Source organism: Oreochromis niloticus, linkage group LG11 (genome assembly GCF_001858045.2).
Source record: "Oreochromis niloticus isolate F11D_XX linkage group LG11, O_niloticus_UMD_NMBU, whole genome shotgun sequence".
NCBI lineage: Eukaryota > Metazoa > Chordata > Actinopteri > Cichliformes > Cichlidae > Oreochromis > Oreochromis niloticus.
This window is the reverse complement of record NC_031976.2, coordinates 20244451-20271362: the sequence shown is the minus strand read 5'-3', so window position 1 is coordinate 20271362 and position 26912 is coordinate 20244451. Positions and strand designations below refer to the sequence as shown.

The window sequence follows — 26912 nt, the reverse complement described above, 5'->3', positions numbered from 1 at the left end:
AATTAGGAATGCAAGCATGATCAAGATGACCTGTTGAAGTTCAAACCGAACATCAGAATAGAGAAGAAAAGTGATTTAAGTGAATTTGACATCGAGAACCACCCTGTGTGTAAACAGGCTGGTCTAGACAGGTCAATTTAGCAGTTTCTTAAACTGTCGATTTCCACACAACCATCTCTATAGAGTTTACAGAAAATGGTCGAGTGTGAGCGGCAGCTTTCTGGATGAAGAGGCCACAGGTCATGGCCAGATTGCTTTGAGTTGACAGCAACTCAAATAACCACTCGTTACGACCACGATATGCAGAAGCACAGCAGCAGCCCACATAGTCAGCTAAAAACAAAAAACTGAGTATACAGTCCAACACTGGACAACAGAAGATTGGAGCGAGTCTTGATTTCTGCTGCAACATCAGATGGTACTGACATAATTTGGAGTAAACAGCCATCCTGATTCTACGGTTCAGGCTGGTAGTGTAAAGGTGTGCGGGATATCTTCTTGGCAGCCGTTGTGCTCCTTAATACAAAGATCATATCGTCAAACAATGGTGTAACCGCAGATTCCCATCATGGATATGCAGCCACCTGAAAGCAAAAAGGGCTCCCAGCTGATTCCAGCAAGGTGTACCCAATAAAGTGGCCCGTGTGAATACATTTTAACTTTTATCTGGATTAGCGTATAAACAGTACTTTGTCCTCATAGTGTCCTTTAAATGCCCTCCCCTAAAAACACAGTTTTTGCTTTAAGAGATATAGAGGTTTAATTTTGCAAACAGATGCACACTCAGTTAATTCCAGTTTGGCTGTTTATTCAGAATAACAGGCTTCAAATATAATGCAAGCATCTGATTTACACACTCAAAGATACTGTATTGCTCATCCACCCTAAAAGGGGAGATTGCTGTGTGGGAAACTAAAAGAGAAAAGGCCATTCATAACACAAAGACACACATTATTTTGATAAGGCAGAGGTAAGGAAAGACTATACACACTCTGTAATATGGCTGCTTTGTCTATGTGAACCTTGACTGGATGCATGTTGATCAGTCAGCATCAACTCAGCCGCCACTGCAAAACACATTTCAGACAAACGTTCACCCACAAAACACAAAAATAAGAAAATGCACTGAAACGACCTGCAGTGTAGCTTCACATATCCAGTGCCACACGCACGCACACAGACACACAGACACACACACACACAAAAACAAAACATCTTTAACTGCTTACTCTGAGGGAGACTGAACTCTTGCTGATTACTGTAGAGGATTTTACGATTGCAGCAGCTGGTAGACATTTTCTGAGATGTCTGCAGTGTAGCTTGTTATACGCTAGTGCTGAGGAAAGTTTACTGCATGCTTTCTTTCACAAGCAGGAGAGAAAGTAAGGGCTGAGGTAGGAAGGAGGGGGAGGGCGGACGAAGGCAAAAGGAGGTGAGAAATAAATAAGGTAATCAGTTGCTGTAGAGTCAGGCTATTCAAAGGCACTTGGATCGTGGGTGAGTGGTTCAAATGGAGGTGAAACACAGCAAGCAAATACAGTTTGTATTTCAGGTGAAAGGCTATCGAGCGTTTGCTTTTATAGCTTGAACGTTAAGGTGGGTACGGAGGAAAAGCCCTTAACATATTTAAAAGAAAGAAAAAAATAGCCTATTCTCAGATAAAATACTTCATGTTTGGCAATTAAAATTATAATGATTAAAATTACAAAAAAAGGCATCAAGCAGCCATATAAAAGTTATGCATAGCCTTCAAAGCAAAACATAAAAAATACACCAGTCAGTGGTTCAACAGTTACAAAACCCTTCATACCAATATCCCTCACAACTAATTTGGGTGGCTTTGAAGTGGTATTACATCCTTACCCACCAGCATAGCGGTGTGTCACATTATCTGATTATGCTACAGAGCAGATAGTGGTTAAACCTCCTCAGTCCAGAAACTTTATCTCCCACAAAGCCTTCTGATAGGCTAGATTAAACTCTAGCAACATACCACCAACCGTTCAAAGTAAATCCCTCGAACACGGCTGCCCCGTTTTGCACAGATGTTTCATAATCGCAGACATCAGTCAGCGTGAACAAACCGGGGTTATAACTTTCAAACGAGTGTTGCTGCATGTTACTAGATTAAGCTAATGGACTGAGGCCAATATGGCTCAAGAAAGAAAGTTTTTTGTAGTCTTGGATTTTCCATGAACCACCCATCGACTGCTTCTACTACAGTTCATTTATGCTTGCAAGGCTATTTATTAAAAAGGCATATATTTGTTGTGCATAAAATATCCTAATTTCGTGCCTCCAGCGTCTTTATGTCTCCCCTCAGGCAATGTGTTCGCCACGCCTGACGAGTGGTCTGTTTACGTAGTGTTTCATGAAAAGTGAAGTACAACAGTGGTCATTAAGAGTCCAGCAGAAGTGTTCATTTCTCAACCAGATGGGGTCCCAGTGCTAAAATATTGATTCAGTGCTATATTAAGAACAAAAGGCTTCAATTTAAACACATATATCCTTCATGTTGTGGTCTGAGCAGAGGAGTCGTTGTGGTTAACGGACAGATTTACACTCTTTCAAGTCTGTTTCAAAGCAGAACCGACATGCACGTGTGTTTCCTGATTATTTTTCCTCCTCCTAGTACCTTTCCTTCTCCTCCTAGTGCCTGCAAAGATGGTGCCTCTGAAAGTGAAGTGTATTGAAAAATGGAGGAAATAAATCACAGTTGCACTCATCAGAATGGATGCATTCAGCCACATTAGTGGACAGGATTACCATTGAGCATGCCTCTAATGTGACTTTGTGAGTTGCTTAGTTTACTAGAAAATGCTCAAAACAGCAATAATAAGAACACGATGACACTTTAACCTCAACAACACTACTTCTGCTTGGAACAGGACACCTCATTCTTTGAGCATGAGTTGGAGGGGTGGGGTACAGCTCTCTCGGCAACACACAAATCCTGTTTTTAGCGGCAATGCTGTGCAGTGTGGTTATGCTTTTTTATCGCTGCTTTATGGCACGCATACTGAGACGCTCTCCCACGTCTTAAATGTTAAATATTTAGCGTACTTCTCATTTCAACTTGAAGATCAGTTTTCACTGAGATTTTGATTAAACCTGACTTAACTGTGCTCAACGTCTTGTTAACTTTGATTAATTTTTCCTAGAATGGGAAAGAGATTGTTTAATTAACGCTGATTTTTTTTTAAAACAGCATGGCAACTAAAAAAAGCTTTAAACTGGTGTTCTACTTTAAACAGACTTGGAAAAAAAAGTGAATCTTTCCTTTAATTGTCATCTGTGAATCATTTGAGGTTGAAGGCCAGCAGGGGTCGCTCCTCCCTCCTTTGCCAGGGGCTTTTCTTCTCCTCCTCTGCATCATCGTGTGCTGCGTCCTCATCCGGAGACACTGACAGCAGCGCGTGATCAGTCCTGAAAGTCACTCCCTCTGGAGTTGGAAGGGGTGGAGGAGAAGTAGGGGATGCAGAGGAAAGTGAGGGTGGCTCCTCCTGTATTTGTACTCCCTCAGCTGTTTTACCCACTGCATCCCCCTGCCCCTGATCCACTCTGTTACTCTCTGCTTTGTCTGACAAGACAGGTCCAGATTTGCTGCCCTTGTGGGTGCACTTCTCCTGCTCACAGCCTCCCACGTTCAGATCATCCACAAACACCAGCTGAGTGTAGGCCGAGGCTGGCGTCGGCCCCTTTGATCTGTCTTTCTCAAGCCCCCTTTCCTCCTGCTCAGCATCTCTTCCCCTGCGCCCCACTCTCGGCTCGTTCAGGTCCACACCCGAGTCCAAACTGGCATCGTTACAACTGCCATGCCTCCCTTGGCGGCTGCTACCTTGCTGACCTCCTGCACCTGGCGTGCTGTTGTTGTTGTTGTGGCACCCTGCCCGCTGGAGATCGATGTAGGAGTGGCGAATGTGAGCATTGGAGCGTCCATCCAAGGAGACAAACCAGGCTCGTGGGTGAGGCAGAGGCTTCCCTCCTCTCAGCTCCATTAAAGTCTTTTCAGCCAGCAAGGTGTCCTCGCTGTTTATTTCCACAAGACCCGACTCCCCGAGAGCTCCTGGAATAGACAGAGACTCTGACAGACCTGAGAGACCCTCGCCTTCACCCTGCTTTTTTGGACCTGGGTCACAGTCAGTGGGGGTTTGCCCCAGGGGCTGCTGGGAATGTGAGGCATTGAGCTCAGCCTGGATGGTCTCTAAGTCGCTCTGCTGGTCAGTCTGCAGCAGGAGGGCCTGACCAGACAGAGGGTGCTCCCCAGGCAGCCGCATGTAGTGTGCTGGGATTACAAGAGTGGGTCGCACTCTTGAGTAGCCTTCACCTCCACTCAGCAGATCTACAGAGCCGCAGCAGAGCAGCTGGCCTGGCCGGGAGAGCAACTGTGGACTGGGCCGCTCCAGGTGGTCCACAGACCGGGACAGAAGGTGGTCGGGAGCCCTGCACTCACCTCCCTCCCCTCTGCTGGGGGAGTGCGGAGGAGAGGAAGGGGAGATGCAATCAATAATCCCAACACTGCTAAGCTGTGTAGCTGACACTTGACCATGATTAGTGGATGACAATGCATCTGAAATCTGGTTGCTAGATGAACAGAAGGAGGTGTATGATTGACGGTAGCCCCTCTCTGTCCCCGATGACAGAGCAGCCTTCAGCTGAAACGTCTCCACAGACTGTCGGTAGTCTCGGCTGCGAGGGGTCAGATTGCCCAGAGATGATCCGTGGTGGCTGTTGTTGCCGAGAGAGGAGCGGCTGTGTTTGTTTTGATGGATAAGGCTGTGTTGACGTTGATTGTCTTGGTGCTCATATGAGGAAGGCTTGAGCATCGGAGTGGTCATGTCAGGCTCAGTCCCCGTGGAAACAAGCTCCAGCTGCACCTGAAGGCAACAACAAAATTTGGGTGTGAGAACGTTTTTAAATACATGAAGCAAACCATAAAAAACACTGTAGTTCAATTCCAAACATGTATAGTGCAATAGTGTGAGTAATTCATCTGTGTTTGGTCCCATGCTGATGTTCTTTTGTGTTAAGAAGGGTGAAGGAGGTGTGCTGCTATCCATAAACAAATAACAGCCTTTTGATTGGTTGAAAAATCAAAATGAGGGGGAAAAAAAGAAGCATAAACAGTGGCTGCAGCTGACAATTTTTAATATTTTGAAACACTCAGGTTCACTTTATTACAAAGAAGTTCTTTGTTATTATGACTCCTGTCTTCTCTGCTGCAGGGGCCAAGTTAAAGGACCAACAACACAAACGCAGCCACAGCACGATGAGCTCCACAGCAAAGCTCTGCACAGGACCAACAAACAACCATGCAGTGCACTTAAGGAGCACAGTTCAGTTCAGCATCGATACACGTTTTCCTTCATAGGGGCAAATCCAAGAAGTGATTGCCCCCTAAACCTAATAACTAGTTGGGCCACCCTTAGCAGCAACAAATGCAAGTAATTGTTTGCGATAACTGGCAGTGAGTCTTTTACAGCACTATGGAGGAATTTTGGGACACTCTTCTTTGCAGAATTGTTGTAATTCAGCCACATCGGAGGTTTTTCTGAGCTTGAACCACCTTTTTTAAGGTCATGCCACAGCATCTCAATCAGATTCAGGTCAGGACGCTGACTAGGCCAGTCTAAGTCTTTTGGAGTGGCAAAGCTTTCCCTAAGCCATTCAGAGGTGGACTTGCTGGTGTGTTTTGGATTATTGTCCTCCTGCAGAACCCAAATGCGCTTCAGCTTTAGATGGCTGGACATTCTCCTTCAGGATGATTTGGTAGAGAGCAGAATTTGTGGTTCCATTTACCACAGCAAGTCTTCCAGGTCTGGAGGCAGCAAAAGAGCCCCAGACAATCACACTACCACCACCACATTTTACTGTTGGTATGATGTTCCCTTTCTTTTCTGTGTTACTTTTATATCAGATGTAACAGGATTCAAACTGTTCAAACTTACTGTGCCAGTAATCAGGTGCCTGTTTATTGAACTGAACTCCGCTTTCAAAATCAGAGTGAATTCATGATTTAACTACAAGGACAATTACTTTTTCACACAGGACCAGACAAGTTTGGATAACTTTTCTCCCTTAATCAATGAAATCATCATCTAAAAACTGCATTTTAGTCGGGTTCTCTTTGTCTAATTTAAAAAATTGTGTGATGATCTGAAACACTGGAAAATATGCAGGGGGCAAACACTTTTTCACACCACTGTATATATGAAAACTGTTGAGTCACGCATTCACACAGTAATTAATGAGGTATAATAGTTAGTTTAACACTGTTGAACTACAGGTAACAGAATACCAGTTATTTGTAGGTTATTCATCCTGAAGCAACAGCGCATGTTTACCTAATGTCATGTAATGTAATGAGTAATGTAATGCAATTTCCTCATTTTATAAGGCTGTTAGACAGAATCAGTTTAAGGTTTGAGCTCTAACCTTTCCCATTAGAAATTGGTAGTGCACAGAGTGGTGAAATAAATATATCTACTAATTAACTAAAAAGATTACCTGCAGTAATTTTTAGCAGTTTTTTTCCTAATACATTAAAAAAACAAAAACAAATAGTGTCTCCAGCTGAGGTAGGCTACACATGATTGGTCTTTTTGTGCAAAATAAGAGTGAAATAATGTATCAGACGCCCTGTTTTAATCTAGTGCAGACTGATCCTGGAGTAGAAAGCCTGGGTGTACAAAGACAGCAAATGCAAAGAAAGTCTGGCTATGCAATACGTCCTTTAGAGAACATCCAAAATATTTAATATTTCGTGAAAGACTTAGGTGTGTTTTCCATTTCCAACACCTTTAAACAGTCATTAATGTGTAAACTCCTTAAACTGTGCCATCTGATCACTGAGCAAACACACCTCATTGCTGATGAGGTTCAGGTGAGACATGGACGTGGCTTGGTCCCTCTTGCTGCTGTCCAGTCCAGAGGACAGCGTAAGCTTGCGGTGAGACCCTCGTGGCTTCAAACAGCGACGTCTGGGTGAACACAGACACAGAGCACATTTAATCTTTAAAATCAGAATAATTACACACAAATGTTTCTAACAGTGAAAAATACATCCCTGACTTTTTGTTGGAACAATTTAAGACTGGACAACAGCGTTTATGAGGGCTTATATTTACTGTGTAGTGCAGCTGCCCGAGTCCAGATTGTTTACATTTGATCAACATAAAATTATATTACTGCCATGTGACTAACTCTGGAGAACTTTTATTAGTACAGGGCTTTGTTTTCTGGTACTGTTATCACAACTGAAGAACTAATAAACGTGTAAACCTAGGCAGACAGAAGGACGACAGATGGGGCTGGATTCAATAAAAAAGAAATGTATTCAAAAGAAGTATTGTTAATGTTCAGTTAAATGTGGCATACAAACACTCCCGCTCTTGAGATGAGATAAGCCCAAGCTGTCCTGTCGGCCTGCTAAGGTAAATTTTGGACTAATAACAGAGAAAAAACTCCCAAGTAGCAGTACACATGTTCTAGCTACAGACTGACATCATCTTCCCTAACTTAGATGCTAATCTGGAAACTCCTGCTATAGAGTGTGTAAAGGCAAAGTGCTTCACACACCTGCAGTAGTACAGCAGGAGGCAGAGCAGACAGAGCAGGATGAGAGCCATGCCTCCCAGTATGGCCAACAGAAACACAGTGTGGTACGTGCTGATGTCCTTCGCAACCATTGGACCTGTTACAAAGACGTGTTGTAGCACCAGAGAAAAAGCTGTTTGGTGGAAGTCTGCAGTCAAGTAAACCACATAAATGACAGAACAAAAATATATGTTTTGTGAAGTAAATTTAATTCTTGTCTATGGATTTTCTTACCGGTGTGTAGAGACGACATGGCGGCCACCCAATACCCCAGCTGAGGAACAATATAGGTTAGACTGAGCTGGTTTCCCGTCCTCTGCACTTGAGCCCAGCTGCTCTTTATCCAGATACCTGCAGACACACAAAAATCACAGTATGTGGAAACAAACTTTGTAAAAATTTCTCCGTGAGCACTGGCTGCAGCAACTGCTCACCTGCCTCCTCTTAATTATGTAAAGACGGGGCTGGATGGAGTTAAGACAGCTAATCTCTTAATGTGTTAGTACTAAATTATTTATGGTCAGGATCTTAGCCAAATGATAGCTGTTTGGATAAACCAGTCAACTTAATTACAGTATTTCACTCTGAAATAAGATATTCGGTCAAACAAGAGTGAAAGGTTCGTGTTCAAAGGTTTACAAGTTGGTAGTGAGGCCTACAATGTATGGCAGGGGTGGGCAACTCCAGGCCTCGAGAGCCAGTGTCCTGCAGGTTTTAGATGTGTCCTTGATCAAACACAGCTGATTTAAATGGCTAAATGACCTCCTCAACATGTCTTGAAGTTCTCTAGAGGCCTGCTAATGAACTAATCATGTGATTCAGGTGTGTTGACCCAGGGTGAGATCTAAAACCTGCCCTCAAAGCCTGGAGTTGCCCACCCCTGATGTATGGGTTGGACACGGTGACACTGACAGAAAAGGCAGCAGGTGGAGCTGGAGGTGGCAGAGGTGAAGCTGAAGATTGGGATTAAAAGAGTACATTATAATGGACAGCTCAGGTTGAGCAGTGTGGAGATAAAGTTAGAGAGGCAAGGCTGAGATGATATAGGGCAGGGGTGTCGAACTCGAGGCCTCGAGAGCCGGTGTCCTGCAGGTTTTAGATGTGTCCTTGATCAAACACAGCTGATTCAAATGGCTAAATGACCTCCTCAACATGTCTTCAAGTTCTCCAGAAGCCTGGTAATGAACTAATCATTTGATTCAGGTGTGTTGACCCAGGGTGAGATCTAAAACCTGCTGTGTTCCTGCTGTGGCCTGGAGTTCGACACCCTTCACTGTGGTGACGCTAAAGGGAACAGCTAAAGGGTGACCAAACACACCTTTTCTTTGACTAAAATCAACATTTGATAATGAAGCTTTGTAATGAACTGTCTAGTTAGCAGTGTACATGTCTGGTGGTACAGATTAAAAATAATAATTTTTAAAAAGTTTGAACTGCCACCTATACGCACAGCTTAATGTCTTCTACTGACTTATGACTTTCTTTGCTCTCTTCATAGCTGCAGATATCCTGATTAACGGCTCGAACGTCTGCCCTGACCTGTTCTAGAGACGGCAGTGTTTTGGTAGTACTTAATTCTCCCACAAGGAGGCAACATGTAGATAACAGTGTTACCCTATGAGCAGTGTACACTGAATACAATAGCGGATCTCCGCATAGCCAGAATGGAAAACCACTACAAAGCCAGAGGCATTGACTGATTGGCTCCCAGTAAATCTGCTTCAAGAGGAAAACACTGTGTTGTGCCTTTACACTTCCGATCCTCAGGCTCTCAGGGCTAATGCGGTGAGACCTACTTTGTTTCTATGTTTATACAAAGTTATATAACATCAAGTGGTTAGGAATATGCATCAATGTTAAAAAAAAAAAAAAAGAGGAAACAAAGGGTAAAGAGGATATTCAAAGAGGAAAGGCAAATATACAAGAGATGCTGACGGGGGGAAACATCACAAGCAGAGGAAACGAGGGGATAAACAGGAGGAGTGGAAGGAGAGATAAGGGAACAGGCACAAGAAACGGAAGAGAAATGAGAGCGAGGCTGTGTGACTCAGCACCACACACACAATCACACACCACTGTGCCCAGCCCTGCCCAGATTCACCCAGGTCCCTCTCTGAATCCTTTCCACAGGGGAGTCCTCTCTGTGTGGCTGACCTGTTTCATAGCTACAAATGACAGACCTGTTCCCACGCTTCGGTACAATACAGCACTGACAGACAGGAGGGCAGCTACTCAGACGCAAGGCAAACATTTATAAAGTCAATACAGCCCATATATTACTTCTGCTTCTTGCCCATTCATACAAAGCCAACATGGCCAGCCACAGAGTCGTCGGCTGATCTGAGCGAGCGGCGCTTATTTGCATCATCAGACTCCCGACTCGCACAAACAGGTGAACCTGATCTGTTTGTGTATGACATCACTCCTCCCCATGCCTGCTTGACATCAAACAATACATGACATGTCGCCAGTTGCACAAGTGAAACAGGTTTCCCTCTCTCTGTGTTCATGCCTCCTCCATGCGAGCACTTCATAAACAATACTAGCGTCTTTGTGAGGCTGCTATCCTCAGCCTTAAGTCTTCCACCCCGGGCACCAGATGGATTTCAAACTTCTTTTTGTCTGCTTATTATCTTCAGTTTAACACTCACACACATTTCACCCACTAAATGCTCAGTGAAGAAACTCAATCAGGAGATGGGCCGGTCTGTTGTGTTACTTATTTGGTGGGTTGCTAAGGAACATGAGATGTAGCCTGGAGAGGGGTCCGGGAACGGCTTCTTGTTGTGGAAATACTCGCAGCTACAGGCTGTGAGGAGGATACAAGTGTGTGTGTGTTCATTCAGCTTTAATGAAAGCCCTTTTTATAAGCCCTGGATGTTGATACTTTAGGCGCTTTAAAACAGACTCCTGAGATCCTGAAACTATCACAGGAGCCAATGTGGATCCTTTTTTTAATCAATGTAATATTCTGACGTATGATTACAGTTTTGATGAAAACTGCACAGCACAGACAGAAAATAAAGGTGAACTAATGAAGGAGAAATTCAAAATACTTGCCTTTCAAATGTTTTATTTTCTTTCTATCCGTTCATCTGCCCATCTAGATCTCACTAAACACTTCTAGTAGCAATCTTTAGACACTGTTTGGCCAAATAAATCAGAGCTCTAAAATGTTTATTGTGAAATGACTGTAGCATGAATGTAGTACACATATCATGACACGTGGGAAGTATGACATTTTTAGGATTTTAATCCAATTGTAAGATATCAGTAATAGTGATGAATTAACCAAGAAATATGCCCGGCCAGGAGTTCCCCTCAGCTCCACAAGAGGTTTCGGTATCTTTCAGTTCACAATTTTGTTTTTCAGGACTGGAAATTTACGACTTTTTTTTCCCACCCTTGCTGCTTTAATCAGTCCTTTTTCCAGCCATAGCAGACAGCTGCTTTCAGTGAAAAATTATCTGCTACAAGCACAGCACCAAACAACAGTGATAATATAATTAGGTGGAGAACAAACTGACACATTTACCAGCTGAAAACCAACGCTGACCTCAGAAAACAGAGCTTAAAGTAGAGTTAATGTTAAACAGAAGTAGACATAAGTGCACCTTCAAAATGATAATTTCATGAATGTCTACATAACATTTGCTAATACACTAGTATTCAGATTAATAGGTGGTCATGTCAATCTTATAATGTGTGTTTACAGCTTGTCTTAATTTTCCCCTAAATAATTCCAGTGGGTCCTAACAGAGCTTTTTCCTGCTGTTGTGAGGAAGCAGTGGGTCTGGCGAGATACTAATGTTCATGCTGAAGGAGGTTTTGTAATGCAGACACGTCTGAGTCAACTGATGATCGAATCACTGTCTTTAAGTGGAGCCTCTCTGAGAGGAACTGGGTGTGTCACAGTGCAGGAGGACTGAAAACAAAGATTTAAGATCGCAGAAGTAAATCAGAGCCCCCAGAGAGATTTGAAATGTCTCCGCTGCATGAGCCAACACCGCAGGGCTTTTAGCTATTGTTTAGTTCAAGATTTAACTGAGCCCGGGCAGATTATGGATCCACAGTCCAAACTTGTGATGTGAAGAGATTAATGTGTAGCTGTATGTTGGCAATTTTTATGATCGTATGAATAATTCTATTCATCACTCTGATACACAGCCACAAATTATGACCTGGCTGCACCATGTGAGCATGCACGTGGTTTGTGTTAATGCTTGTAATGTGCTCTTTTCACAAATAATTACAACATATCAGCTAGGGCAGGTCTCATTTAAACAGAAGTGAAGACTTCAGAGTTAAAAACTTCCTGAACTTAAACTTAGAAAGTCAGAAAAGCTTACGTGTGAGTTTCTGTTAATACATACCTAAGCGTGGGTCAAATCTCCAAGTAGGGAGGTGATCATTTTCCTTCAGGCCACTGTCAGGCGGGAGGGGCACAGAGAAGGTGATTGGCCCAGTCACCTGCAGCTCCACTCCATCGCCGGCCAACAGGTGAACAGAGATGGCTGCGACAGGAGTCAACTCGAACGTCTTCTCCGTGCCTGTGAGAGTGCAAACACGAGGGCGTGAGAGAGAAAAATGCAGGGAAAAGGAAAGGGAGCGGGAGTAAGGTGCACAGGAGGGGAAGCGGAGAAAGGAGCAGACAGCGGGGGAGGTAACATAAAACAGCTCAGATAAAGGAAGGTTGTCGGAGGAAGACAGACAGGAAAGAAAACAAGTGAAAGACAGGAAAGAAGGAAACGGGGTGGAGGGTGAAAAAAACTTGAAGACAGGATGGAAAGTGTCACAAAGCCGCCTCGAGGGAGAAGGTACGCTCTGTCGGGGGAGACAGTTTTGAAGGGGTATTTGACTCAAATGGAAAAAAAACAAAAAACGAGGCACACAAATCTTAAACGTACCCGACTGTTGCATGGTTTTTGGGATACTCATTTAAGGATTATGATGTATCAGCTCATATTCTTTATAAACAAATAAATTTATGAGATCGTTGTTTATCATTTTTCTAGCTGTGTTGTGAACTTGTCAAAAACATTGCCAGAGTCTGTCTTCTGGATGTTATGATAAGACCATTTGTAATTATCCATATTTTTGTATTTTGTTAAAAAATAAGCCATGTTTGCACATATTGATGAACATGTTTGTCATCACTCAGGCCAGTGTAGTCCATGCAATGTCAAGATGTGGATAAGGGTGCCTGAAAGCGTGTGGGCACGCGGCCTGTGTTAGAGCAGAGAGAAAACACGCACACACACAAACACACACAGGTTATTGTGTTTCAGGAGGTCAGATAGAGAGGGTAGTGTCTTTCTGATGAGCTGCTCCTGCTACTCTTCACGCCTCACCCTCTCTCAGCACATTTTTCCTCTGTCCCATTTCTATGAAGGTGTCTTTAACTATATGCTCTGACCTGTCAGTCTAACCTTTACCTGTGCTGTTGCCATTGAGCATCTCCAGGTGGGGAAAGTGCTGGATGTGTGAGGGGGAGCTTGCCACGGTGAGCAGCGCAGTCAGGTTGGCGTACGATGTGTTGGGAGGAAGACTGAGAGCTCTGTGTGGGAAACTAACCCTGGGCTGGACTCTTAAACCTGTGACACAGAAAACGAAACTGAGTTGTCATTTAAAATATTATTGAAATACTTCTGAGTATTAGTTGGATTATTGACACAGATTTAAACAAACAAAAATGTGGAGAAAGTGGGAATGACACCTAAAATTCTACGGAACTAATACAATTATACAAGAATATGGCAATTAATTCAGTTAGTATATAGCGTATAAGTATAGGATATATAAGGTAAAGGATGTATTCAGTCTCCCTATTAAATACGATGGAGCGATCTGAGCTTAAAACCTTGAAATCACCTGACCTCAAGAGTCCATCATGCACACTGATGTTTGTTTGAACATGTTTTACAAGGCAGCTTTATACTCCTAGTGCCTTCTTATATATTCAGACATCAAATTAAGCTTAATGGAGGCAGCTCTAGATCAATAACGCCCTGGTCGACTTTCTCTCCTGGCCAGTGTGATTCTCTTTTCTGATATTTTGCAATGAATTGTTTCTTTTTCATTTGTCATCATGGCTGCATGGCATCCAGTTTCTGTATGCTATTAATAAATTATAGATTAAAAACAATAAATTGAAAAAAAAAAAAAAAGCATGTAGTGGGATTCAGCAAGGTGATGTCATTGTGGTCCAACTGTGCCGAGTGCACATTCTTGAGCAGTGAGACATGGATCAAGCCGTTACACGAGTGTTCGCTGTGTTTGGGTTTCTCCTTGTGCTCAACATGATTTTGGAGCGTGCAGTATGAGCGACACTTTCACATTTCAGCCTAAAGCTCGTCCTAAAAATTCAGGTGTGAATGTTATTTCCTGTCTGCAGTTCTGTTTTTCAGAGAGGAAATGAGCCTGTTGCTGTTCTTTGTGTGCCCCCTTCCTTGACTCTTTTTGTGTTTTTCCCTCCACTTTTTTCTCACCTCATCTGTTCCTCCTTCTGTTGGACACTGCTCGGCCCATCCCCCCCTTCTCTCCCACTCTCTCCGCCCACAACTTCCCAATGCATACCACATTCCCTTCCTCCTCCTCTTCTCCTTTCCCCCTCTTTTATTATCCCTCCCTCTGCCACACGCCCGGGTTCATCACTCCCCTGGGTGTTCCAAGTTCACAGCGTCATGAAAGACGGTGCAGGACAGGGGGCTGGACTGTGCCCGGCTCAGGCACGTGCTATGGGCAGTGTGTATTCAAGAGGTTCATATGTTAATGGAGCCTGTATATTTATGTGAGAAATTTATTTGAGTCAGACAACACAGCTGACAAGTTAAATTACTCCCCTGTCGGCCAGAGACACACAAAAGAGTCAACAGACAAAGAGACCAAATTGATTTGCCTGAATGAAAAAGCCTTATCTAATGTAATTACACCCAAACAAAGAAGCGGAATAACAAAGACACGCTTGTGATTTATGTCTATATGGTGTGTTTTCTTTATATCAGGTATTGGATATTTTCCTGATAACAGACCATTTAATATAAAAGAGCATTTTTTATTACGAGTGTATTAATTGTGTAAAAAAAACAAAAACACTTGGCAATATCAAAATATCACTTTCATCACAACTTGAGTTCTCTTACAAACACTAAAACACTGAGGTTATTGTACTCTGTCCTAGATACTTACTCTGGCTGGTATGATCTTGGCCTTCAGTAACACTATGAGGAAACTTAGCAGTCATTTTTGACCACGGTATGTAGTTCAGTGAGGACATTAAACAAATATGTAGGACTGATTTCATGCATTTGAGCAATATCTCTAAATATAGAAACATCCTGTCTCGCAGTCATACTGAAAATATCGTGCATTTATTACTTCTAGGCTGGACTATATTATTATCAGGATGTCCTAAAAACCCACAGAAAAGCCTTCAGTTGATGCAAAATGCTGCAGTGAGAGTACTGACAGGGACTAGAAACTAAGAGCATATTTATCCCATATTGGCTTCTCTTCATTGGCTCCCGGTTAAATCCATAATCAAATTTAAGATCCTTCTCCTCACAAATAAAATCTTGAATAATCAGGCCTGATCATATCTTAAAGATCTCATAGTACCTAATTATCCTAACAGAGCACATCCCTCTCAGACTGCAGTCTTACTTGTGGTTCCCAGAGTACTTAAAAGTAGAATGGGAGGCAGAGCCTTCAGCTTTCAGGCTCCCAGTTTGGATTCTGGTGACAGATACCCTCTCTACTTTTAGGGTGAAGCTTGAAACTGTCCTTTTTCATAAGACTTATATTTAGGGCTGGATCAGGTGACCTTGAATCCTCCCTTAGTTATGTTGCAGTAGGTCTAGGCTGCTGGGGACTTCCCATGATGCACTAAGTATTTTTTCTTCACTCCTCTTTTTTCACTTTCATTGTGTTTAAACACTACTACTGTTTAGTTTAGTCATTATTAATTATTAAACTCTGGCTCTCTTACACAGTGTATCTTTTGTCCCGTCTTCCTCACCTCACCTACTAGTAGTAAATAAGTTTAGAGGGAACCAGAGCCTGGAACGCCCACAAGCAAATAGCGTTCAGCTTCAAAGTAATGCACGAAGCGTGAATCGCTTCCAGTAGGGATGCAGCTTTATGTGTTGCTAACAGGGAAATTGCAGTGTTTCCTCTAATGGAGCAACTATGTAACACAAACAATAATGCTTGGTTGAGTGATGTTTCTTCTTTAGTTTTTTTAATTTTTAAAATTTTTATTTATTAATCATGACAAATGTGGATACAGCAAATATCAGGTGATAATATCCATCTGCCGGTTGGGCTCTAAATGCAATCACGAGGTGGTGCAGATGTCTTTTCATGACCAATTTCACCCAGTAACACCCAACAACCACTTTGCAGCAGGTTTGGGAATACAGTTTCCCACAGTGACCTGTAGTTGCCATGGAGTCTGTGACCGGTCACCATTGTGACTGAGGCCTTATAAACATTATGACTGAGTCATTTCCTATGCATGTGTGTGTGCGCAGAGATAGTGCCAACATATCTGCCCAAGGTGTGATGGACCAAAATGTTATAATCTTTCTATTTCAATGAAATAATTCTATTTAAAAGTCTGATTTTCTTTAAAAACAATAAACTGTACACACACACACACACTTGCATACAAACACACACACAGTGTGTTCACCTTGTAATCCTGGAACAATCTCAACAACATCTTCGTACACCATCAGAGTAGCAGCTCTTTCTGGCAGCAGGTCCAGGCTAATGGATGAAAATACTAGAAGAGAAACAAAAACACACACACACAGTGTATAGGAATAACTTCACTATGAGATTAGAAACAAGCTCTAATCTACCACTTTACTAATCACTCTGAAACGCAAGTCATTAAATCATCTTTATGCATTTTTAATAGTCCTGCTTTCATCCTGTCTGCTGTGCAGGACCACAGTCTGACCCAGCAAACTGCACTTCTTTGCTCTTCCTTCCTTTTTTCCTCACTCGCCCATTGTTCAGAGCTGGTAAGCGTGATAATCCAATTGGCCGCCGTTCCGTTGGCTCATAATAACCCCCTCCCCACACACACACACACACACAATACTCCAGGCTCCTGGGAGGTATTTTGCGTGAGTGTGTGTTAGTGAAAGGGAAGCTTAAGCAGCCCCCTTGCTGGGTTTTGGCATCTAAAGCTATAAATTAGTAATGGAGCACTCCACTCATTAGCTCACACACCTGGCACAAAAATTGTACTTTTTTTCTTCACACACATAAAAACATAAAACATGAAAACAATAATCTGTTAATGCCACAGTTTAACAAGAATAGTGTCTCACTAATCTGGTTACTTCTCAAAATATATGTACGAGTTCTCAAATGCCGCACACACACACACCTACCAGGTAATCTGGAGGGAGTCCAGGGCACAGAGTTAGGCACATATCCCTGTTTAGTTGCAGTGACAACAAGCGGCGTCCCAAGGCGATAGGGAAAATGCAGATAAATGTTGCCGTCAGCTGATGAGGTTTCCGTTGTTAAAGAAGTACGATTGGCAAAAAGCTGTACAGTGGCTCCAACCAGGGGCTGGTGAGTGCTGGCATCGCTCAGGTGAACCTTCAGAGTCACCTCTGTGAAGACAAGAGTTCATTATTTGTAACGGTTGTAAGATGTGAAGTCTCCGTGAACAGTGATTGATAAACATACAAAAAAAACCACGAGGCTTCTATGATTACAGCCACCTAAAATGCCATCGTCTTAGCTATTTTCAGCGTCAGTGCCAGGCTTTTGGCCTACAAATCCAAATCCCAGCCAATCACACAGTGATGGCTGTCTGACCATTTCCTGGACTACCGCCAGTGGCACTTCCCCTCTAAAACAATAGGCCATTTCCCTCTCTCAAAGAAGCCTTGGAGCTGAAGGGGGAAAAAACAACTGCACATACAAACACCTTCTCCGACGGAGACGAAGAATAATTAAAACGTTAAAAGACATACGCTGTGTCCCGAAAGCTGCCTATGGAGTAATAATAATGTTCTGTATACACTATCACTTTTCAGGTAAGCCCTGAGGTATTGCACAACTAATTGGCTTGTGAATATCACTGCTGCAATGTATGCCCTGGAACTTTATCATAAAAAGTAAAAATGAAACGTTTCCACCTTCTATCGTCCATTAGCCTGAGTCATTCAGGACCACAAAAACTAGCCTTGATTTCAAAATATAGCAAACAATAAACAAGCCATGACCAGAGTGCTCTCAGGTTTAAATGCATCTCTTTTCCATCAAATGAGCTCTGTATAGTCTAGCCACCCAACCCATATTTCCACAAACTTTGAGCTGAACCACACTAATCAAGGTTGCACAATAAAATAAAGTCAACAGAATATGACACCTCCACTGATGTCATTATGGTTCAGACTTCAGATCAGGAAAAACCTGCTTTGTTCAGGACCAGTCTATTTTTATTTTTCTTGAAATACTCCGATAGAGTTTAATGGAGGTCATGCGAATGCGGTTTGGCGACATTAACAACCAACCAACCACTACCCATCAGGCTGTGCTTGAGATGGGTGCATGATTTTTTTTTTTTTTTTCATTTCCTGATATACCCTTCATTATCAGATATTATTTAAACAGTGAATCTTCACATATACCCGTGCTTCTCAGAGGAAAACAAACATAAATAAAGAGCTACGGCGCATATGTATCATTGTTTGTTGTTAATGATTGATAAAAATAGCAGGGTGTGTGAGGCATGACCTTCTATTGGCTTCAGAACTGGAGCATTCCACATAAAGTTTGAGAAGCAGTGACACATACGGTCATATTAAGTGAACTAAAGGAAGGTGCAATGTTAAATTTCCAAAGTGATTTTGAAATCAATATGCGGCACATCTATCTGATATCACACACTTCTTGCAGCACCATTCATACTGTGACACACTCAGATTGTCTTTCACTGCAGAAACTCTACATCAGCTGTCACATCTCCAAAGATATCTCTCTATTTCACTGCACTATTGCCTTAATTGAGAATTTCAACCTTAAGCTAACCTGCAGATCTTAAAGCAGGGAAGTCAAACACTCTGAAAAACAAATGTTAAAATTTAATCTTCACATTCCAGAGTCATCATAAAAAACTTGGTAGAGAGAGCACTATAATTCACAGCTACAAAAACCCACACCGTCCCCATCTTTGCACACATGACAATTTGCATCCTGTTTGGTCACAGGCTGACCCACGGTGGCTGAAAGGTTTTCCCCCCACCACTCCTCCCTCTACCATTACCAAAACATGCCCACCTCCCCCCCCATTCTCGCTGAATTTTGTCTTAATGCTTCCTTGAAACCTCACCCGCAGTGACACACACGGTAACACATACATGGCTTGACCAATCCCCCTCCCCCCACTGAGGGATCCTCTGGTCAGCGGGAAACCACTTTGACAATGTGAAGGAGAGAGTTCAGCACGAGTGCACGCTCCACCTAAAAAAAAAAACAAGCTCTGCACCAAATTATAACTTGGGAAGGGAGGAAGTTACAGGCTGCTTAGTACAAGAAAAGATCTGGCAGAGCAATGTGTCAGTTTCAAACCAAAACACATAATTATCCACAGGTGTAAAGATCCACTTCATTCCTGGGATTTCTTTTTTTAAACATTTGGACTGCGTCAGCAGAGAATTGGGAAACAAGCAGAATGGATTTCCCCATGACGGAAACCCTCCACTGCTTTCTCGAGTGTACTGGAGAGCTCTTGACCTCACTTCCTGTCCCACTCCCCCTGATATGCTGCTACGGGTACCAGCTGTGCTCGCTTAAAAAAAAAAAAAAAAAAAAAAATCCCCTGGGAGACTTCAAGACTGACATACACACACACACAAATGTAGTCCCCTCCCAGTCCTCGTCCAATAAATCAGTACCGAGGTGACATCATTGTTAAACAAGCTAAAAGTCTCCTCTGACCGCCCCGAGGGATGGCCAATACCCCCAATTCTCCAGCTAAACCTCCATAGCTGCTTCTCCCTATTTGTGTGTGCACTGAGCACCATATGGAGAATAAAGGCTTCAAAGAGTTTCCCCCTGACCAGCACTGCCATCTCAGACCAATTATCCCCAGCTCAGCAGCAAAAGCAGCAGGATAGCTGTGTGTACGTGAATGTGCTTGGATGCAAGAGATGCAACCAAGAGGTAAACAACAAGGAAGAGAGAATGAGTGTGCCTGATTTTTTCGTCCTTCTAGTTTGAATTAAGTTTGGGAGAGAGTGATCATTTCAGCCTTATGAAACTGAGGTGTGATAAATGAGGAATGGGTAGCATGGCTGGCCTCCACTGGGTGTGTGAGATGGTTTGGTGTTCTTCCAAGCAGAGCTGGGGGAAGCAGAAGCTTTCTGCACACGTGGTTTGGTTAAGTGAAGATATTTAATATGACAGCAGAAGGCATGCAAGCACTCAGTGCTCGTTATAATCAGCACTTTGTTACGAGCTACGCAAGTTTAAAGTGATGTCATTATAAAAACTTCCAAAGCATTCAGGCTCGTGAAGATATTTAACAGATGAAAACAGTATTCACATGTGAAGGTGAAGTATCATTGAATATATGGAGTTTCCAGTTGAGTTGATATACTTTAAATAACTGGTTACATTATTTACTGAGAAAATGAATTTTGCCATATCAGTTATGACAAGAACAGTATAATTTATGATATTCAGCTATAAGACATTTAAAAATTTTACAGTAACCAAAATGATATGACAGCAGTATCAGGTTTGGGTTTGGGACACGGTTCAGAGTGTTTTTCCCCCAAAATCTTCCAAAATCAGAGCCACGCCAGCTTTGTTAACTGTGTTCACCTTACTGTAAACTGACCTTTATTTCAGATGGTCAGAAATAACAAGAAAACAGGGTAAAACAGCTTTTTTGGCCTTTTGGCCTGCTATCCCACCAAAGCCCTGTCCTGATCCATGAAAAAACCCTGCAGCTGTTTGGTTTTTGTGGTTAAGTCAAAAACGAAAAAATAAACAACAAAAAAAGGTCTTGGCCAGCATTGGCAAAAAATAACCTAAGATATCCCTCACCTCTATTAAAAATTGTGGGTAATTTCAGATTCTGGGAAAATATACTGCACTTCCTGCACTTCCTGCACAAAATACAGTGTGCCTCACACTGGCTTCTGTCATGCTGTACAAATTCAGTAAATTTTCAGTTTCCTATGTTTAACCAACTAACAGGTAGGGAATGAATTAAAATGAGTGTTCTTTGTTCTGCCATCTTTGGGACCATGTTAGGAAGCAAGTCCACCACACAGATATCAGGATGTTTTTGTAATCTGGCTAAACTATAAAAGGGATTATAGTCTGATGTGGACAGGAATGCCTCAAAGCTAGTCCTGGAACAGTCCTGGTATTTATAAACTCAGAGCCAAGCACTTCAATTTGTCACTTGGACTCAAGCGGACTTCAAATACTCATAAACCCAGAAATTATAACTCAACTTTATGCCCAACAACTTTTTCGACAAGATGTCAACTGAACAGGTCAACCCAGATCTTCCCAAATCTAGCTATGATCATTGTTACTGGCCACCATCAGACCGACAACACGTAATTGCAGATATATTTTGAAGCACGTGCCTAGCACCTAACTTGTGTCTAGTTAGCTCAAAATTGTGTTGGGCACCTGAAGTAAAAACATTCAATTAAACACCTTATAAACCAATCGGAGCCTGATGGAATACAAAACTGCTTAAGCTTTACACATTTTCTGTTGTGCTACACAGGATAGTTTAATCTCCTCTGTTATAGAGACTGTGACATGCTGATGTACTTCATCACGATCAAACATGGCAGCAACAAACTTGCATGGCTCAAAACAAAAGTAGGTTAAAGTTGAATGAAGTCTATGGAATGATAACGAAAATAAAAATCACTGAAACTCCAAGATTGTGTCTGTTAAAATGTCTGTGTCAAAAATAACTATTTTTAAAAAATATAAAAAGAGAGAAACTCAAATCCTCCAGTTTCCTTGTTTAAGCTACTTCAATGACTATTATGCTATTTTCTGTTAACGTGTAATTCTCATTGTCAAATGACTGGGAAATGGTTACAGCTCTAAAGTGGTTCAAGAAAACTGTGACATCAAGGGGGTAATTTCACCGTCTCAAGCAGAAGCACATGGCTGATTACGAGAAGGCCGAGAAATCATGTGAGAAACTGGAAGAAACAATAAAAATCACACACGTGCTGCCCTCGAATAGGCGGGACAACAGAGCATTTACATAAAGGAAATCTGTGTTTCAGAGGAGCAATGTGAATATTGTTGCAAACGTAAACAGCAATGCTATCATATTATTATTTTAAGAATGTTGGGCAAAAACCCCCCCAAACAATTCATGACTTAGGCAAATCAAAAACAGTTTTAGGACTATATGGTCTACACCATGCATGCCTTTTCAACCTTAGGCACCAATAGACTGTTGTTTTTGTTTCTGGGTTTAATAGCTTGTCTAACCACAACAAACAGGCATCACAATTACTGTGGCTATTATTTTACCCTTCAGATAAACAACAAACATCTGTGGTGATCTTACAAAGAACAAAATAGAGGCATAAATGTACAAGACAGCATGAATCACTGACAGGGACACTGGATACACACACACAAAAACTGCAAAACAGGACCTTGACATGTCACGGCATGAAACACTCAGGTGCAAACGAAAAATAATACACAGTATTGTTCAAAAGTCCTCAGCCACCCCTCTTTTCTTTTTATTTCATTTCCAAGAAGCCCAAATTTCTTGTAATTTTTAGAGTTGTCATGAGCAATAGCTCCAAACCTACTCCTTGTATCTGATTATTTTTAGAGAATGTTCTTTTTTTTTGTTTATTAAGCTACTAAACACCGATCCATGAATCCTTCAAGCATAAAAAGGCAACAGCTAATGGAAATGTGGCAAAGAACCAATTTTTAAATTATATTTTAGGCACTTTGTTATTAGCAACCTGTCACAAAAACATATTTTCTTCCCATTTCTTTAGCTGAATCTATGCAAAAATACCAAAGATAACACACTTTGACAGACAAACTTATTTTTGCACTAATTTGAGCAAACTGGACATGTGGAGGACAAAAGAAATGTTAAACCAAAAAGAAAAAACTACAGCAGAGAAACAGTATCTAAAGTCAAGTCTTTCAGAAAAGGTCTCAGTGGAGGATGGCTGTCAAGAAGTTATTCGTCTTGGGAAACAGGGAGAAAAAGCTGAGGTATGCCACATTACACAAAACTGGACTGAAATAATCAATGACAGGTCTGAAGGAGGGATCCAAAAATGACAATTTTTGGTTAAAACTGTCAACAATATGTAGAGGGGAGGGAAAGAGAGAGGTACAACAGTGAGTGTCAACAGACCTCTGTAAAACATGGTGGAGACGGTCATGGTTTAAGGCTGCATTTCAGCCAGTAAAGTTGGAGATCTTGTCAAAATTGATGGAATTATGAGTATCACCAAATCTGCATCCACCATGCAGTACCATCTGAAAATGGTCCGACTGACAACAGCTTCATATTTCAACATGAAAATGATCCCAAACATGCTTCCAGTGCAGTAAAAGCTAACCTGGACAGAAAAAACACTATGAGTCATGGATTGGCCTCCCCAGAGCCCAGACCTCAATATTACTGAAGCAGTGTGGGATCATGTTGACTGTGAACGGAACAAAAGGCAGCCAACATCCAAAAAAAGAGCTTCCAATGTCCTTCAAGAAGCCTGGAGAACTATTCCTAAAGACTACTTAAGGACATTACAAGAAAGCTGATCTTAAAAGGTTCAGGCAGCAATAAAGAATAAAGGTGGTCATGCCAAATATTGACTTTCAAGCTTGTTAAAATTGTACAAACTCTGTTTTTGCCTCATACACTGCATTCCTATCTATGTTTGCACATATTTCCATAAATCACTGCACCCATTTCTCTTTTTTTATTGCTAAATGTAAAGATATGAGGGGTGGTTCAAGACTCTTGCACAGTATTATAAGTCACTATCTGCTGATCTTAAGCTATGCCGTTGCAAGCAAAGAAACCAGCTATCAGTAGGTTCAGCCTGCTATTTTCTCTAAACTGGATTAAAAGTAAGATTAGGTAATGATTGTCAATCCCATTAACTCAGCAGGGGACAAAGCAACCGCGTTACAGCATGGTTGAGAGGGGTAAATGGGCCCGCTTTATTTTACCTCAGTAAATATATAGGTCAAATACTGTACTCTGTACTACTGCAATACTCCTCTTTGGCCAAGCAGGTCATTCACCCTGTCTGTAAATGCAGTGCGTTCTCATGACCTCCCTGAAGCAGGCTGATGTTAACACTCACGCCAGCATCTTGTGATTAAAATCAAGCTTGGCTAGCTGGTGACAATATGATTTGATTGGTGTATTTCCTGGCAGCCCTTGTCCAGCTTCAGCAAATGTTTGTCTGTTTCAGATGCAACGCCATGCCTATTAAGGACAGCAGTAATGTGAGTGAGATCTATATCTGCGGGTAGATCGTCTGTCTGGCTCCACTCATCCATACTTGCTGGACAGTGTAGGAGAAATCCTCAGCATCGACCTGAACGCACCCCCCCGGGAACAAGCGAAGGTCAATCTGAGGCGAAATGAAAACCAGAGGAAGAGAGAAAGAAAAGGGAAAGGAACAAGAGTGCAGATAGAGGCTGGGATCGACTTCAAAGTGCCCCAATCTTGCGAGTTATCAAAACATCTACGCCCTGTTTTTACCTCAAACAAGAGCTGCTTGTTGTGATAATAAACGAGCCATTTTCATGCCTGATCACAAACCTTAAACCTAAACTAGGTTAGAATCTCCCAAGCTATAATAACAGTTATAAAACATCAGGAAATAATCACAATTTAAAGGAAAACCAGAGTCCAGCATTGCACTTTTTCAACTCTGACTGATTTACAGTGACAGTTTCTGTATGTTTTCATTTGCACTCCTGGTGTAGTGAAAGAACCGCATGTAGGCCACCCCCTATTAAAAAAGAAAAACCTAAGCGAACACAGACGACTGATGTTTGTGTGCTTGTGCAGTGAGAGATAAAAGCGATGGGTTAAACAGATGTGGCTCCACATTAGTAGCTCGTATGACAAGGTAACTTTGAAGTCAGAGACTGAATGAGAAGCCAGCAGATTGCTGTGATTTATAATTGCTTTGAAACTTTGCTGCTGTGGCAAAAGGATGCTGTTTGACACACTGAGGAGCGTGTTTCTTGAAAAGTTTGCTGTACAGATCTAACTGAAGGGAAATTAACGTGCACGTTCCCCTGTTTTTCCTTTCTTTTTCTTTTTTTAAACAGAAGGCACTAATGTGGTTTCACTTTGCCCTTAATATTTGTAATACTGTTGCAATGCAGTGGTCAGATGTTGAATGTAAACCGTGAGCTTTTAATGATTTCTTTGAACTGCTACTTTTTCTTAGGGGGAATAATTCCAAAGCGTACATCTTACATGACTTTAAAAAAAACAACACAACAACAAAAACTGTGTGCACAAGTTTGAATCTGTTGTTGAATGTACCCCCCTGTGTTATTCCCTAATAACACACAGGGTCAAAGCCAGAAACAGTTTTTTATGAGACAAAGAGAACCTGCATATTGTTAGATTGGAAAACCTACAATAGCATTAATTGCTTTCCTCATATTCATCAAAATAACTGCCAGCTAATTTTCTGTCACTCTACCAATTGGATCACTTATGCCATTTAGTACATTTTATGCTAGTTTTTACATGCTTTGTTTACAGTAAATGCTGCATCTACACTGTCCAAACAGGCCCTTCTTACGTCAGACATCCTCACAACGTTTACTACAATCTGTTTTATAAACACTAAGCAGCCATTATGAATTTGAGAAAACATAAGTTGATTAGTTGCCAGCTGATTGAGGAAGTGTAACTAGTAATATCAATTAACTCATTCCTCTTTAAAAAAAACAAACAAAAACAAAACTTTATTAACTTAACAAAAACAATACGCATGCACAAAACAGCTATAATCTAGCGATGAGATATTGTTATACAGAAATTTACATTTTTAGCACACATTAATATTAAAGTGACCAACTGTTGATGAGAAAACGTGAGTGGACTCTTGTTTTCATTCCCTTTTAAGGCATTTCAGTTACGAACATAATCTGCATACTTATCATTAATCAAAAGTACTCAACTACAAGATTTACTTTAACAATATATAATCTCTAGGTACTGATATACTTGCAACAGGACTCCTGAGTAAGGTCGATGGTTGCAGTCTCTGTGACTCGAACCACGACCCCTTACATTTAAGGAACACAGACACACAGCTACCTTCTTCCAAAAATGCCATGTTACCTTTAAAAAAAAAACAACAAAAAACACGTAAACCTGACTTTGTTCAGGTTTGCTATGATATACAGACACAAACACCTGGTTAAAAGCGACTTTACTAAACGCAGCAGTGTTGTAAATGATAAATCACAGCAGCTGGACAACATGAGGGCACGTCTCCGATCATAACAAAGTATTTTTTAAAAATGTTTAAACCGCACAAATCTGATATAAAACGACCTGAAATGGTTTTAACCCCTTAAACACAGCACCGTGGTTATAATTAAGCATCTGCAGCGCCGCACAGACGGAGAAGTTTTCGCTCTCCGTTAGCTTACACGCTAACGTTAGCCAAGTTTAGATCACATCAGCATCCGAGCTGCTAGCGGCACCGTTTGGCCTCCACAACAATCAACGAGCCGCTTTCACTGGCAAAAAAAAACCTCGCACGCACTTCTTACCTTGTGTAGCCGTGTCCTCCTGTAATGTTTTGGTAGCAGCTTTGGAGAAAAGGTGTCCGAAAAGGCAGAGTAGAATCGCGGCGGTCCTGCTCCGGTCCACAGCCCGCATCGTTGCAGATGTGTTTAACAACGCAAACGGTTCGAGGAACAAAGTGGAAATCAAACCCGTGTCTGCTAAAAACTCACTGTTCCCCCACGGCACCGCTTATCCCACAAACCAGGCGACTCTCCATGTTCAGCAGCTTCAGCAGCCACGATTTTCCGCCTGTAAAGCTGCCTTTCTCCTGCCCCGCTGTGCATCCCCCTTTCGGTCGCCTTTTTTCTTTTTTTCTCATCGATGGGTCAGGGTGGAAGACGGCCCCATTCCTCTGAGCCACATGCCCCAGAACGGCACCAACAGGCGGCTTCTCCCACACGCAGCACCGCTACCGTCCACGGACCTCCAGCGCCTCCACCTGCCAGCCGAAGTTTTTACAACTTTTACTTTCTAGGAACAG

General features: G+C 42.0%; 1 protein-coding gene across 2 annotated transcripts; it reads right to left on the bottom strand.

Annotated features, from left to right (window-relative positions):
- Positions 1-787: 787 nt before the first annotated feature.
- fam171a1 (family with sequence similarity 171 member A1) lies at positions 788-26912 on the bottom strand. Of its 2 annotated transcripts, none has more exons than XM_013274838.3 (9): positions 26416-26912; positions 17001-17228; positions 16289-16381; positions 13032-13190; positions 11970-12146; positions 7831-7947; positions 7579-7744; positions 6863-6980; positions 788-4877 (listed from the first exon to the last, which is right to left on the bottom strand). In XM_013274838.3, the coding sequence occupies exons 1-9, from the start codon at positions 26522-26524 to the stop codon at positions 3300-3302; spliced, it is 2745 nt and encodes a 914-aa protein (XP_013130292.1). In that variant the 5' UTR covers positions 26525-26912; the 3' UTR covers positions 788-3299. The 2 variants fall into 2 exon arrangements, with proteins under 2 accessions (XP_013130292.1, XP_005472774.1); XM_005472717.4 differs by having other exon boundaries at positions 7579-7693; positions 26416-26907.

Excerpts from the sequence above, each read along its gene's own strand:
- fam171a1 (XM_013274838.3), bottom strand. The coding sequence starts at position 26,524 with ATGCGGGCTGTGGACCGGAGCAGGACCGCCGCGATTCTACTCTGCCTT. Across the intron at positions 17,229-26,415 it reads GGAGGACACGGCTACACAAG|AGGTGACTCTGAAGGTTCAC; the intron begins GTAAGAAGTGCG and ends TTGTCTTCACAG. Across the intron at positions 6,981-7,578 it reads CTCCTGCTGTACTACTGCAG|ACGTCGCTGTTTGAAGCCAC; the intron begins GTGTGTGAAGCA and ends GTGTTCACCCAG.